This window comes from Crotalus tigris, unplaced genomic scaffold, assembly GCF_016545835.1.
Source record: "Crotalus tigris isolate CLP2741 ecotype Arizona unplaced genomic scaffold, ASM1654583v1 scf7180000017600.4437325, whole genome shotgun sequence".
NCBI lineage: Eukaryota > Metazoa > Chordata > Lepidosauria > Squamata > Viperidae > Crotalus > Crotalus tigris.
In genome coordinates this window covers 3,470,206-3,486,079 of record NW_024096504.1, presented here as the reverse complement: position 1 = coordinate 3,486,079, position 15,874 = coordinate 3,470,206, and the positions used below count along the sequence as shown (strand labels likewise).

The window sequence follows — 15,874 nt, the reverse complement described above, 5'->3', positions numbered from 1 at the left end:
GTGGTGCCCCCTGCGCCAACCGAGGCGTAGCTGGCAAGCGGCAGAGACGGATCAGGCCGACCACCGGCTGGGCCACCAGCTGGCCCAGCCCAAGGGAGGTAAGGCACCCGCCGGTCCCCACGCGTGCCAGCAACCCTCCCTGCGCCCCCGGCCTCCCACCCCTGGCTCTCTTTTACTTACATTTTTAGTAGTTGCTCAGCAGGGAGGGGTGGAAACTTCCAGACAACTTGCAGCACCGTTTGCAGAATGGGACTTTTGGCGGGCTCAGCAGGGCAGAGACAGCCTGGACAATTCCTATTGGCTTTTGAAAGCCAATAGAATTAGACTCTATTCAAGAGAGTCTATTCTATTGGCTTTCAAAAGCCAATAGAATAAAAGGGAGTAGCACAGCTAAGGAAAAGGGGGAAAAAATGGCGGACTGCGTTGTTTGGTGACCCCCGTGAAATGGTCGTTCGACCCGAAAAGGGGTCCCGACCCACAGGTTGAGAACCGCTGCACTGGAGGAACCTCACTGTTTCTCTCAGGCCATGCAAGGGGGACTGGATGGTGGCACGGGCTGCCCAGCCTGGCCCTCGAGCACCCACGGCACCAAGCCCAGCCCCCCTTCCCCAAGGTAGCACCCAGCTGCACTTACCTCCTCTTCAAGGCTGCTGCTGCTGTGCTTGCTCTCCTTACCCAGGTTGCTCATGATGGGTACAAGGGCAAAGTCAGAGGGAGGCCCATTCCCTCTCCATGGGAGGAGACCCAGCTTTGTATCTGAAGCTTCCTTAGCAATAGGATGGGAGACCCCCAGGATAGGCCAGGAGGAGGGGGCAAGGGGATGTTGAAAGGGCAACAGGGCAGGACCAAGGCAGGACTTCCTTCAGACCCTCCCTCTTTCTTTTCTTCCTTCCTAATTACAGAGTGGTGGGAAAATATTTGAGATGAGGGAGGGAGAAAAACAGGCAAGAAATGCAGCTGGGGAGGTATCACCCTTTGTGAGGAATGAAGAAATGCACCATCGCCTGGAAGTGGCCAGTACATGGCCCTCATCTACTTCACATATCTGGCTTGGTGGACTCTGGGAGAGGGGGTGCCATGAGCAGCATCAGAATCAACATTACCTGTGCAATGCCACCCAGCCCCCAGCCTCCCCGGTTTTGGCAGGCAGCGGGGCGCTCTCCTCACAGCGCTGAGAGGTTGAGCCGGGTGGTGCGAAGCTCATCAGCTTAGCACCTTGCTGCCTGCTGAAACTGGGCAGGCTGGGGGCTAGGCAGCATTACACTTCTCAACAGATTCATGCCACCCGACCTCCACAAAATTGTACATTGGCTCCCTCCCGGCCGGCCTGGGCCAGGACCACGGCAGCGGGGGCCATTCCCTCACTGTTTCCAGGGTGGCTTCGCGGGCCACATGAAACCATTTTGCGGGCCGCATCCAGCCCCTGGGCCTTGTGTTTGACATGTCTGACTTAGACTTATATACCGCTTCACAGTGCTTTACAGCCCTCTCTAAGTAGTTTACAAAGTCAGCATGTTGCCCTCCAACAATTTTACCCATCTCAGAAGGATGGAAGGCTGAGTCAACCTTGAGCCAGTCAGGATTGAACTCCTGGAGTGAGCAGTGAGTTAGCCTGTAGTACTGCATTCTAACCACTGCGCCACTATGGCTGTGGTGATTGTTTGGTGATTTGTGATTATTTTGCTGTTTATTTAAAAGTATTTTGCTATTTAATTAATTATGAAAATGCATTTTATAAAAGCACAGAGTTTAAGCAAGAAATTTCTAGATTTTCTTTCTAAATGTTTTCTAGATTTTTTTTTTTAAAAAGTTGCTACTGTATCTGGTTATATACATTTATATTTTTGGTTTAGTTTCTAGAAATTTGAATGTACCAAATATTTATATTCTCTGAATCAAATTTTGCTTTGCTATGATTTTTAGTTAATTTAGATTCTCAATAAAACATAAAGCTATCAATCTTCATAGGGCAATTGATTTGAAGGAATATGTCTGACAATTCCTCAATATTATACACAAAATATTCATTTGCATTCATTTGTTTCTTTGATTATACTATAAATAAAGCATTATGATACTTCTTTAAAAAAATACCCTATTCTTGTGTTTTACAAAGATCTAACTAGATCTAACTCCTCAAATTCTTTCAGACTTCTGTGGTCTGAGGCAAAATGTTTTAATGTAAGTGTAACATTAAGCTAGAATAAAAATGAAAAAAAAAAAGTTTCAAGATATGAGCTAGACATTTCTCTTTTCTTTTTTAAAGGTTTATCATGTCCCTACTGGTAGCTATGAGACACAGAACCAGCATTATGGAAGAGGATTAACAAAAGAAACGATAAAAGATGGTAATCTTTGTATAAAAGCACTATATTAAACAAATGACTTTTTAAAAGGTACAGTCAGGCTAGAGTTTGTGTTATGGACTTTGAACCATGTGTGCCTGGTAATTAAGAAAGTAGTTGTTGATAATATAATATAACAGAATGCCAAATGAGACAAAGAAGTAGCATGTTTTTTTAACCAGAGTTGGTGCTGTTGTAAAATATAGTTGGAGACATTTTCCAGTAGTATTTATAGAAGGGATAAAGCTATTTTATGCACAAATCTCTTACTGTGAATGATGAGTAAAAAGACTGAGCATTAATATTGTGCTTTATATTGAGAACAATGTGGTATAGCACTTAAGGTGCTGGAGTTGGATTGACGAGGCCCATGTTCTAGTCATCCATTAGGTATACAAGTCATAGTTTAGGTGACTTTGCTCACTTATTCTTAGGACAAGAGTTGCAAAACCTCTATATACCAATCAGTATTGGACTAGCATGAGGCTCCAGAACCTTCTGGAAAAAGGCCTTCATTCTATGCTTTTTAAAGACATCTGTGATTGAAGCAGCACATAAGCCTTAGTAATAAATAAATTACAGCATATCAGGAGAAAAGGTAGTTATAAATCTCTGAAGAATGAATTAATTACCCATCCTATTTATTCATTTATTTATTTAGATTTAGAAGCACAAATGCCCTTTCTTTTACATAATTAAAAAGAAAGGATAACAAAAAAGAAAACTGGTGCAGCTGAACAAAGCATGTTTATCATGTTTTAAATGATAAAAAATCTGCCAGACTAGAGTACAGTTAGGTTTTTAAAGACTTGTGGAAATCTTATAGGTTTGGAGCTGTGTGGAACTTGGGGGGAGGAGGGAATGCTGTTCTAGAGGGCAGGTGCTGTGGCAGAGAAGGCATACTTCTGGGGTCCCACTAGATGATGTTGCTTGATAGAAGGTGCTCAGAATGCCTCCATTCTGTCTGATCTTGGCAATCTTTTAGCTATGTTTTTTTAAAAATATATATGGACTGCTAGTAAATAATGAATCCTGCAGATGGCCTGTCATTTATTGCTGTTCTAGTTGATGGCAGTGAGAAAAAGTTTTTGAAACCTGTAAAATTATTTGCTCTCTTGTAGTGCTGTAACCTGAAATAAACAGAGGTGCACTTAGGCCCTATTATTAGATACAGAGATTCTGGTTAAACAAAGAACACCCAGAAAAAAATACTATGTCATGTTTATTGAACTCATTGAACCGATGTTCACTGTCTTTGAATAAAAATGTGAAGTCCTCTAAGACTATGAACTTTTAAACAGTAAAAGTTGAATCAAATATTCCAATCAATAGATCATAATTAGAAGTGAATTTGAAGGCTTTCTTCAAACAAAAACAAATCAACAAAAAGACAAGTAGCTCTATCCAACACTTGGTTATGGAAGCAAACCATAACCTAATTATAAGAGGTCTTTGCCAAACTCAGAAAAGGGGCTGCTAATAGTTAGCAGACTGGAAAGGGCAACAAATTTTTTTGGCCACTCTCTATTTCTAGTCAGATTGACAGTATATAAATTGAGAAGTACAATGCCATTTTCACTCTGCCAGGAATGGTTGTCCAACAAAAATATCCCAAGAACAAGGTCTGCAATAATTTGCATTATAAAGAAAACACTGAAAAAGAGTAGTATGCATGAGAAGATGGAATCTTCTCTCCAGGAAACATTGCTGTTCATTTCAGATTTTCTGAAGACCACCTGGATGCCCCAGAGGCCACACTATGGGCAGATAAACTGAATGGAAATTTTGGCATTAATAACAAATTTTATGTTTGGAGAAAAAACATTGAATTCGAATAAAGGATTTCATCCTTTAGACCAGGGGTAGGCAACCTTGGCTCTTTTATGACTCGTGAACTTCAACTCCCAGAATTCCTGAGCCAGCCAAAGGTTGCCTACCCCTGCTTTAGACCATCACTCATGCCCTAGTTACCTCAAGATTTTCGCAGTGCACTTTATGTAAGATTGTTTTCAAATGGCTTGAAAGCTTCAGCTGGGCCAGAATACAACAGTGCAGGCAATGATGAGTATTCTTATGTGACACTTCTACTCTGTGAGTTGCACTGGTTTCCTCTCTGCTTCTGGGTATGATTCAAAGTTCTCTTTATTACTTACAAAGGCCTCCATGACATAGGGCTAGCTTACCTGAGGGACTGCCTATCTCTCATTGTTTCTACCCAGTTTCTACAAGTGTTGGGTCTCTTCAATAAACAGTGTCATCTATTGGGACCCCAGAAGGGTATCTTGCAACACTTATTCTTTGGATTGAATTCTCCCTGAAATTTGCATGGCTCCACCATACTGATGTTTTAATTCAACACAGTAAATTAAAATAGTTCTGTGAGGAGGAATGAGGACAAAGTTCCCTTAAACCGCTATGTGAGATTGATGAAGGACAAACAAGAAACATTTTGCAATAATTGCTGCTAAAGGAACTGCCACCAGTTAGTTTAAAACAAGGGTCTTTAAACTTGGCAACTTTAAGACTTGTGTACTTCAACTCCCAGAATTCCTCAGTCTAAAACAGGGGTGTCAAACTGCTGGCCTGCAGGCCAGATGCGTCATCTGGAAGCCACACCCATCCCATTGCCAGCAATGGCAAAACCGTCCCGATACGTTACACGACATCACGTGATGTCGTGAGTTTGACATGTTTGGTCTAAAACTTCACACACTTTTTTCAAGCGAGTGAACTTTGGTTCAATGTATTCAGTAAGAACATATAATATTTACCCCAATTTTTGTTTATCTACTAAAACGACTCAACTAAAACTCAGATCACCTTGCAAGACACAAAGCTGCAAGGTTGTAGGTAATTCTAACGAGTTCACTAATTCCTTTCACCACTGTATATAATTGAGTTGTGGAAACAGAAGTACCGTATACTTGGCAACTGTATGAACTTCTGATTATTTCAAGCCTGTCATTTGTCCTTTCACCGTAAATTTCTGCAATTAATTTTGAAAACTAAAAATGCAAACTTAGGGCAGTAATACATATTGCTGAACTTTTGTAGTGCCAATTTAATCCTGAATTCTGTTAGATTATGATATTTGCCTGCTAATTGTTTTTGTTTCTTTTGTAGGTGTGGCTCAGTTTTTCTATAATGGATTCACTCTGAGAAAAGACGCTGTAGCTGTTAGTATTCAAAAGATTAAAGAAATCTTGCACTGGTTTGAGAGCCAGAAGCAACTTAACTTTTATGCAAGTTCTTTACTATTTGTCTATGACGGTTGGTCTCCGTGGTTAAATGATGGCTGTTTGGTTGAGAAGAACAAAGTAGCCAAGGACCAAGTGCCAAGTGATAGTACAGATAATACATTGGAATGCAACAACAATATTCATATCATCAATGCCTCAGAAACGGGGAAGGTAGAGACTTCAGATGGCAAAGATTTTTCTAAAACATATACTTTTCACAACAGGCACCAGAATCAGTTTTTGTTAAGAGACCATCTATGGAAGAGCAGTTCTTCCTTTTCACAAAAACATTTGAATGGAAATGTTATACCTCAGCTTGAAAAAGTTTTCAGCCAAATGCCCATGTCTCTTCCAGGAAATGAAGAAGTTGAAGTCCGGATGATAGATTTTGCTCATGTATTCCCTAGTGCTATGCGAGATGAAGGTTACATTTATGGGCTGAAAAACTTAATTACTGTCCTTCAGAATATTTTAGATAACTAAATTTTTGCAGTGATTTTTACTGAGGGCCAAATATAATGAAAAGCAACAACATTTCTGCACTTGTGATCCTTAGTTTATATTCTACATTTTCTTGTCTTTATACTTTTGGTAGAATTACCAGGTATTTTATAACGTTACTCAGGAAAATTATTCTGTAATTAGTAAAAGAAAAAGCTAATGAGATTTAACTGGTAGTTATAGGAATCTACAGTTAACAAACAAAGCCTATCTGATATTGGATATATCTTGCATTGGTTGAAATGACTTGAGTTATTTTACATACTTACGTATTTTAATTGAAAACCTGTCATGCAGCCATAATGTTGAGCCATATCTCTCCTGGAATACTAGAAATCATTAGAGAATACTAAAATTAAAATTTAACAGACTATTCAGGATGAGGGGGCATCCATTAAATTGAAATTTATATCGCTTTTGTGAATTTACATTGTTTGCATAACTACATAATAGACAAATAATATCATTTGCAGTAAAATAATGTAGCAGAGAAATCTTTCATTTGACAGAAAAACTTGCATTGAAGTCTGAGCAAAATGTTAGACCATTATATCAAAAGACCACCAAACTGGGGTCCATTAAATTAAAAGTTTACTGTATTATTCTTGAATATTTGATATATTTTTAAAACTGGAGCTAATAATATTTTTAAGGAGTACATATTTAAAAACTATTCTAGTGTAACTGATTTTTTTTTAGTGAAAGATAATCATGTTCTGCATTATTAAACTTGGGTAGAAGTGTTAATCTTTTCATGGCCAAATATTCGTAATATGTAACATTCCCCTCTAAATTTATGAAATAGAAATGAGCCATCTAAAGAGAAGCTTGCGTTTTGGAGGTTCTATTAGAAAATGAATAATAAAATAGTTAATCAAAAATAGTTTTAGTTATTGCAAAGGGGGTGCAGAGTGTAGTCTAATGTCTGAAGCTACTTTTTAAATAACTTCTTAGTATGAACAAATGGTATTCATTATACAGGTTTGGATTTGCAAATGGAAGATTGGATTTGCTTTGTAGAAGAAAGAGGAATATTGTAAAAAGCTCCTTTGGAGGAAAGGATAATAGAACAGTGATTTTCATTTAACCCTTTCCCCTATTTCATTCCTAAACAGTGTGGAAAGTGATGCTGGGAATTGTATAGAAAAGGAGGAATTCATAACAATTGTCCTTACATTCATTTCCTTCAGTTCAATAGAACTTTGTGCTGATATGAATTCAATTTTTAAACTGGTGGATAGTTGACATTAAATAGCAGTAGTTTAAATTTTACATTTATATTTTATATTCCAAATGTGTTATATAAATCTCTATTAAGTAGTTTTGTTGTAGGTTATAAAGAAAGCCTTAATATCAGATATTCAAAGGTAATATTAATTTAAGAGTGAAATCAAGAATTCGGTCTTCTGTCAGTAATTTAAGCCATATTGTTGAAAAATAATTGCTATGCAGAATTGTGCGAATCAGTTTTCTTGATCATTGGTAGCTTATTCTACTGTAGTTTCTCATTAACTGTTATCAGTTAATTTGGCTATATCTGTATATTTGCTGCAGCCTGGGAATGTTTCCATTGTAGGCCAGTTAAGAACATATAATTCTACATCTTTCAGGCAATAACCTCTGTGCTTCATAGTATTTGTAGTGTAATTATTTTTTTGCTAATAGTTTAAGGTTCTGGAATAGTAAGTACTGACATCAAATTTTCAAGTTTTGTAATTGAGTCATAAATATAGTTAATGTAAATTATTCTTTTTGGAAAGTAAACTGCTTTAAATTGGAAACTAGGGAGAATTGGTTACAGTTGCCCAAGTAACCCTTCATTTTTTTATCTAATGAAAAGCATATTCCAGTTACTTTTATTGTCTACCAGTTTTTAAACAGTTGTGAAATAAACATTTTGCAATTTTCATATGTGAACAAATCTCATATACATATACATATACATATATACATATATAAACATACACACACACACACACACACACACACACACACACACACACACATCCATCCATCCTTTGGATATATAAGTGTAGAACTGATCTTTATATTTCATTTTCTATTCTAATCCTTCAGCTTATTCTGTATGTTACAACTCTGTGTATAGAGGATACAGATGGAATAATTTATAGTCATGTTATGGAGGAATTGTCTCAGTTTTACCCATTTAACTGCTTGCTTCTAATTGAAATGAATTTGAGAGCCTGCATGTTAAGAGTCTGTAAAATAGCAATTATTTTGAGCTTCAGATTTAAGTCTGTAGTTAGAACAAGGAGTATTTTAGTATCTGATCTAAAGTGTGTTCAAATTAAGTTACATTTCTTTGGAAGGAAGATTTCTAAACTCCTTAGGAATAGATATAAATAACAACTAATGACAACTACTTTGTAGCTGTCCCAAACACCACTGATATTGACAAGCTTATCCTTACCACTAATGCAGAATCTTAAATATTGCTTCCAATGAGATTAAGAAGATGCTCCCTTAAAATATATTATATGAAAAATTATGTACAAACTAATATAAGAATTTAAATTCTATAATTTTTTTATAGCCGAACAGTTTCATTCTTGGTATTTTGGATATTTTGCTTCTTGTTGCATAGATCTATTTAAAACTATGGTGTTATGAAATGTTAAAACTATTTTATCTTACTAATTTTGCAGAATTATGCAGTTGTGTATAATCATGTTTCATATGAAGGGCATATATTGAGATGGGAGTTATTTTTGTTGTACAGGAAAATGGAAATTTCTGCTTATGTTAGATACCATTCCATAATAGATTGTTACATTTTAGGAAGGGACTATTTTCTGTTAATGTGCACCTAATACAAAACTTGATAGATTATATCCTTGACGTATCTGAAAATAAATCCCCTGAAATTCGCAGAAGTCATTATAATGTTAAGCCCCCATCTGAAATAGTAGATTTAAAGTTTATATAAAAATATGTGATCTTTATCAAAGTGGAAAGAACTGCCCAAGTTTTGAGAGAAAAAAACCCCACATCAGATGTACTAGTTTAGAAAGCGAAAAGGGCACAACCACTTCCATGTAAACCATTTTCAAATGGTTTATATTACTCTTTTAAAAGACTGCAGCTTGTATAAATAGTCATTCCTTTTTATCCAAATTATTTTTAAATTAACATTATTTGCAATAACATCCTCTACTGAGTGCCTTCTGCTTCATGTTTGATACCATTTAAATGACATTATACAACATCCAGGGTGACAGAATGGAATGCTTTAATTGAAAGCTTGAACATAGTAATACCCCACGATAGTTCAAGAACACTGTTGTAATATTTTATGTTCATCTTAAAACCATTTTTTGCTGGTAAAAGTTCTATTTCTTCGATTATGAATTGTGTTTACAAATCCACAAATTAACCACATATTCAGGAACTAAAGCTCTTTGTCCTGCCAGATGTAGGGCTCAGGGGATGTTGTGTGGGTCTCTGTTTACAGTACCAGTGGAGGCAATGAGATCTATAGCCGGAGCAATTTGGGAGTGGCACATTTGACAGAAGGGAAATTGGGATGTAGACTGACATAGTTCCCTATCTTTTCTTCCCTGGATCTCCCTCATATCTGACCAGGATACTTAAAAACTAGAAACTTAATATGCAGTCACATGGAACCCTATGGCTTGTTGATGCTCAATTAGAATTAGTTGATTATAATTTTTGGTTAGAGGGATTTCCATCTTTCTGACTATGAATAGGCCTTTAGATTTATGAAAATGAGCTGAATATGAGCCTCCACATCATACCTGGTAAACAGTTTGAACAAGACAAGTTTGACTTGTAGATTAAAGTAAGCAAGATTGTTTTGTAATTCACACTGAATTGAATACAGTTTTTTTTCCTTAAAGTGGAATTCTTGCAAATCATCTCCCTTGAAAAGCTTTATATCATTTCCCCCCCTTTTTTCTGTATTAATATTTCTTACTGGTGAATCATTGCATTTAGGTGTAGAATGATGGGCCATTCAACTGTGAAATGTTACTCCATGACATATCTACAAGCTACATACTGCACACTTATAATTGTGAATTATGGTTCACTGAAGAGTTTATGCACATTTAAAACTTCCATACTATGAATAGTCATATTAATCTTGCCTCTTTTTTAACATAAATTAATTTATTTGTCCTTAGTTTTGTAGGAATGGCTTCTTTGTATTTAAAATTGTTCATTATGTTAGATCTTATATATAAATTAGCAACAGGAAAAGGAAAACAACAGTGATATTGGGAACAAATATATTTTTACACATTGTCAAAGTGGTATGCTTTCACAACATAACATTGGCACTGGATAGAAAATCTCAACTGGCTGAACTGACATTGAATTAAAACATCCAAATATGATGATATTGCACATCTTACCATGAATGATATAAGTGACATAAGCACTTTAATATTGTGGGAACTGTACTGAAAAATACATGGAAACATGAAATTGCACCTATAGCTACTGTGTATTAATTTGCAGTTTGTGATGGATAGGTGAAAGGGAGAATTTTACTACTTTAAGTGTATTGTATCTGAATGAATGTACTTAGTTTGATCTCATTTATTTCTTATTCAAGAACAATGGATTGTGTTGTGCAGTATTCTTTAATGGGTTTATTTGTATTATAAATGATAATTTAGGCAGGGGGCACTTACAGACGTGCAGAGATTTGTTGGTTATTTTATCATTTTAAAAACCCTATTATGCTATATATAAAGCAATCATTTTGTAATTTATGTGATATTTAGATAATTCTTATAGCTGTATATTTGGCTGACTATTAAAATTTCTTTAATTTATCTTGACATTTTCCTTGTTTTTAAGTAATGCTTCTTTTAGTATGAAAAAGCATTTTCCTATCTATTCAAGATATGAAAAACCCTCACAAATACAATCAAGCCTTTCATAGCTTCCTTACTAAATATCAGTATCCTTGATGATAGAATAAATTAGGTAAGATAGAAATTTGAGAAATTTAGATGAAAGTTGAAGAGGGATAAGGAACACATAGCAAAAGAGATGGTGAAGGGGGTGGATAAGCAAGGGTAAGATGGCTTCCTGTTGTGTAGCTAAATTCTATTGTGTCAGGATCTCACTAAGAAATGTCTGACAAGCTTCATCTATTTTAGGTACCACTGAAAACAAGTTTATTGCAGAAAATGGTTTGACACTGCTACTTTTACCATGAATATTAATGGTAATACGGTGTAGAGTTCCATTTTAGGCTGCTAACTTCGATCAAACAGTAAATCAGCTATTTTATTCACCTATTTACCAGCTATTTTATCCACTCAGGACCACTTGTAGATGTGAGAAAAACAATACCAGAGTAACAGATGACAGCAGTACAAAATCTGGCTTGGTAGACTCTCTAAAACTATTCCTCAACTGGGTCATTGATACATTTAACTGATCAGTGACAACCAATTAATTCATCAAAGTTGACAGTGCACCTGGCTGAGCAGCAATTGAAGGAGCTGTGCTAATTGGAACGCATCCCTCAATCCTCTAATGTTGAGAAGTTTCCTAGGGACCCTAATTACTTTTGAAAAGCCCTTGTGTAGTGTTGCAGGAAAACTCTGCCCACAGCCGGAGTTCAATCCTGGTGGAGTTCAAGGTTGACTCAGTCTTCCATCCTTCTGAAGTTGGTAAATTGAGGACCTAGATTGTTGGAGGCATTATGCAAATAATGTTTAACTCCCCAGAGAGTGCTGTAAAGTGCTGTGAGGCAGTATATAATTCTAAAATGCTAAATGCTGTGCTATTGCTATTCCCATTTTTCCTTTGACAAAGCCTCTTGATACTGTAACTTTTGTTTCTACTCGGTATCCTTATGGAATGTTGAAGCTGAACTTGCTTTCATTTCTCTAAAATAATTGCTTTCTACATCTCTGCTTGGGAAAGACTTTATTTTTAAAAAACAGTCTGTTCCATACTGCCGCAAAGAGAATGGATTTGCTAATGAACAAATGAGACAGCCATAGGCTCCTCATCTTAAACCTGTAGCATATTATTTTATAGATTTGATCCTGGCAGATCTGCTACACTGTTGTGGGCTGTTGCTAAAATCCTTTGTTTTCTCAAAAAATGACAAAGCATGCAATTGGGATATACCAGTCCAGTAGTTGTCCCTCATGCTGCTTAGGTCCTCTTCAGATACCACCTTTTCCCTGTCAGAATAATGTTTATGGTATGAAGCAATTTTGCTAGTAACTAAAATTATGGTCTTAATTCGCTGCCCACTTTGGCTACTGCTCCCTTTTCCCTGACCCAAAAGTAGCCTTCCCTAACAAATTGTTACATGACTGAATTATTTTCAGCTTTGATTATATCCTGATTTGGGAATATCAACGGAAGGCTTGCCTGGGTGCCTGGTTGACGGGATCTCACCACAATGTATTATATTGAGGGAAAGTTACAGTCCTATAAGATCAACAGATCTTCTGTACAGTGTCAGAATCCAATTATATTTCATCTTTAAATTATCAAATATAGAAACTCCCAATTCTGCCTTCTCTGGATCCTGCCATAAGAGGGAGAGAAGGGGGAGAACAAAGGGGTTTTATGGCCCTCACTTCCTTCTTTACACTTCAAAGAGCGGAATGCTGAATGTGTGTTTATTGTAACCTCGAAGCGTTAGCATACCAAAGGAGGGTAGTTGCCTTTCATGTAGTTATCTGAAGTCCCCATCCAGACGGAAGAAAGAAGAAAGGGGGCGGAATTGTGATACTTGAAACTATCACTGGAAGGGGGGTTGATTGGGTGGGACTACTGGGGAACCCCTTAAAACCTTGAATGGAAGAGCTTGAACCCCAAGTCCTGTCTAGCATGCCTGCAACCATTTTCTCTTAATAAAGGATTCCTGTTGGAAGAATTATTCCAAGAGTTCTGTCTTCTTAAGATGCAAAGTGGGGTGGGTCCTTACATACAGACTATTCCCCAGGATGGCCAACTCATCCCTCTTTCCATAGAAGTACAATAGCCCAGCAACAATCATGAATAATCTGGTTTTTTTTTCAATTTCTTTGGACTCATGGTGTAAAACATGCAGCCTTGAAACTCTTTGATTCGACATATTTCTGCATCTCAACATTTCTGAAAACTGTTGATTTCAATTTATTTTTAAAATTATTTAAACAATTATTACCATTTACAATGGGAGGGGAGATTATAGTAGGGAGCTGAACCAGCATATTATGAAGTTTTTCAAAGCTTGGACATCTGCTTTTGTTCTTTAGGATAACAAATGTTTGGCTAATCCACGTCAAGCTTGTATACCCAATGCCATTTACTCACTCCCCCCATTCCCTTTTCCATTTTTGTCTACATTCATTTAAAAGAAACATCTGGTGAGATCTGCACATGCTCACTGCAAGGTATATGCAGTACAAACGTAAATGCAGTACAATGCAGTGAGCCATGTGCAGATCTGTACATTGGGGTAACAAAACAACCACTTCATAAATTCATGGCACAACACAGGAGAACAAACTCATCAGGACAAAATTCAGCAGTCCATCTGCATTTAAAAGACAAAGGCCACTCTTTCAATGACAGCAAAGTCCATATTTTGGACAGAGGACCGCTGGTTTGAAAGAGGGGTCAAAGAGGCCATCTATGTCAAAATTGAACAGCCTTCTCCCAACAGAGGGGGAGGGATCTGACATCCTCTATCTCCGGTCTACAACACAGTCCTTTCAACAGTTCCAAGAAGGCTCCACACCCATTTACACTACTCAGATGACCCTAAAGACACAGATAAGCCTCTAGGTAGCTTTAATTCAGGGGTCTTCAAACTTGGCCCTTTTATGACTTGTGGACTTCAACTCATTGAAGTCCACAAGTCATAAAAGAGCCAGGTTTGAAGACCCCAGCTTTAACAACTCTAAAAGAATGCAAATGGCCAGCTGTCTGCAAGGAGTATAAATCTTTCCATTTCCCACCATCCAGTCAGACCTGAAGAAGCTTCTTGGGCGAGAAGTGAAACATCTTCAAAGAAAAACAAAGTCCAGTTGCCTCCTGAAAAAACACCTTTGGGATTCTAACTGTATAAGCAAGTTGGCTGTTTTAACTTAGATCACAGATTGGGTTGCCTCCCTTTATGCTTTGGCTACCTCTACTGAAAAAGCAGGTTTTCCAAATGATTTATACAGATACGTTTGGACTGATGTCATGTAAACATAAATAAACAATTCATAATGCAATAACAAGCAGCATATTAATAGTTTGCAGTAAATTATGTTCATGTATTTATTTTCATGGTGAGAAAAGCACAAAGCAATTTGTTCAATGGAGAGTCAACAAATTGTATAGATTGCAATATTTGCTTACGAATAACTCTTATCTTGAGAATTCCTCTTTGGTTAGCCCAAACCAACAAACCTCAGTTTATTTTGAAATTGTTAATGAAATAGGATTTGGAAGCTGAATTAGTTACAGAATCTATGATTAAATGGATGCAGAATTAAGATGTTATCGACATGCAACAGTGGGAGTATAATACTCTGAGAAAACTAATATAAGATGTTTTGCAGCTGATGCATTATTTCAGTATCAATTGCTAAAATGGACAGTTCATTCTCTAAATATTGTTTAGAAATGTATTAACCAGGTTGAATTTTTTTTAACATGTTCGGTAACATTATTATAAGGCTCAACAATTTGGAACTCTTTAATAGCTGTTTTATTCCTTTTAAAATAATAATAGAAAAATAAAAAAGCAAAAGGAACAAAATAAAAAAATTCATTATTATAAAAAGTAATGTAAATATAAAATAAAAATATAAAGCTCAACAATTTGAAAAATTATTTATGCTATAATGAAACAAATTTAAAAATTAAAATTTTCTTTTCAATTTGCTATTTTTCAATATTGCTAAACCTTAATATTGTTCATGGAACTTGTCCAAGGATACTCTATACTTCCTATTGGAAATGTCTATGGAGATTCTCAGTCATCTGAAGAAGCTTCTTGGGTGAGAAATGAAACATCTTCAAGGAAAAAGAAAGAAAGTCCAGTTGCCTTTTGAAAAAGCACCTTTGGGACTTCCTATTGGAAAGTATGTACTTCTACCTCTGTAGAAGTATGGCTAATTAGGTTATAGGAATATGCCTTGATGTGCAAAATAACCTTATATCTTTTTTTAGTTATATAGTTTTATTCATTTATAACATAAAAATATGAAAATGCAAAAGCAAATACTAAGGAACAATGATAAGTGTTATGTCCTGGGCCGGCAGGCACAGGCTGCAGCGATTGGCCCAGGCAGACCATGTGGATGCCCAGGACAAGAAAGGCTGCTTCCAGCCTTTTGAAATGATTAGCCAGCAAGGTATTGTGCAGGGGGGCTATAAAAGGGGGGCACACCATTTTAAAAGCTGTTCTGTTGGTGTTGCAATAAAGGAGACTGTTGGAACTCGTTGCTTTGTCTCAATGCCTCTTTTCCTGAAACAGAACATTGGCGAGAAAGGTGGGATGCCTGCAAGGCAAACAGATTAAGAAGCCAAGCTGACTCACCACAGGGGGGCTTGCAGCTTGGAGAAGTGTGGCTCCTGGAGATTGCCTTAGCCTGCCAGCACTTAGACACTGGAGGTGAGCTCAGAAAAGGGGGCCCCTTCTCAATCCTTGCAGCAAGAGGCGTGGATGAAGTTCCTGGGCTGAAACGATGGCAAAGATAGACCGGCTTTCAGAATTTGACACAGCTCACCCAGAACGCTGGAGTTCATATGTAGCCCAGGTGGAGAACTACCTCCGGGTGAATCAAATTT

At 37.0% G+C, this 15,874-nt stretch overlaps 1 protein-coding gene across 2 annotated transcripts in view; it reads left to right on the top strand.

The window, feature by feature from the left end:
* Positions 1-10,911, top strand: part of IPMK (inositol polyphosphate multikinase) — a 40,678-nt gene extending 29,767 nt beyond the window's left edge. For both annotated transcript variants that reach the window (XM_039367358.1, XM_039367367.1), the window contains exons 5-6: positions 2,267-2,348; positions 5,469-10,911. In XM_039367358.1, coding sequence (XP_039223292.1) covers positions 2,267-2,348; positions 5,469-6,067 — 681 coding nt within the window. In that variant the 3' untranslated portion in view covers positions 6,068-10,911. The remainder of the gene's footprint in view (positions 1-2,266; positions 2,349-5,468) is intronic.
* The last annotated feature ends 4,963 nt before the right edge of the window (positions 10,912-15,874 follow it).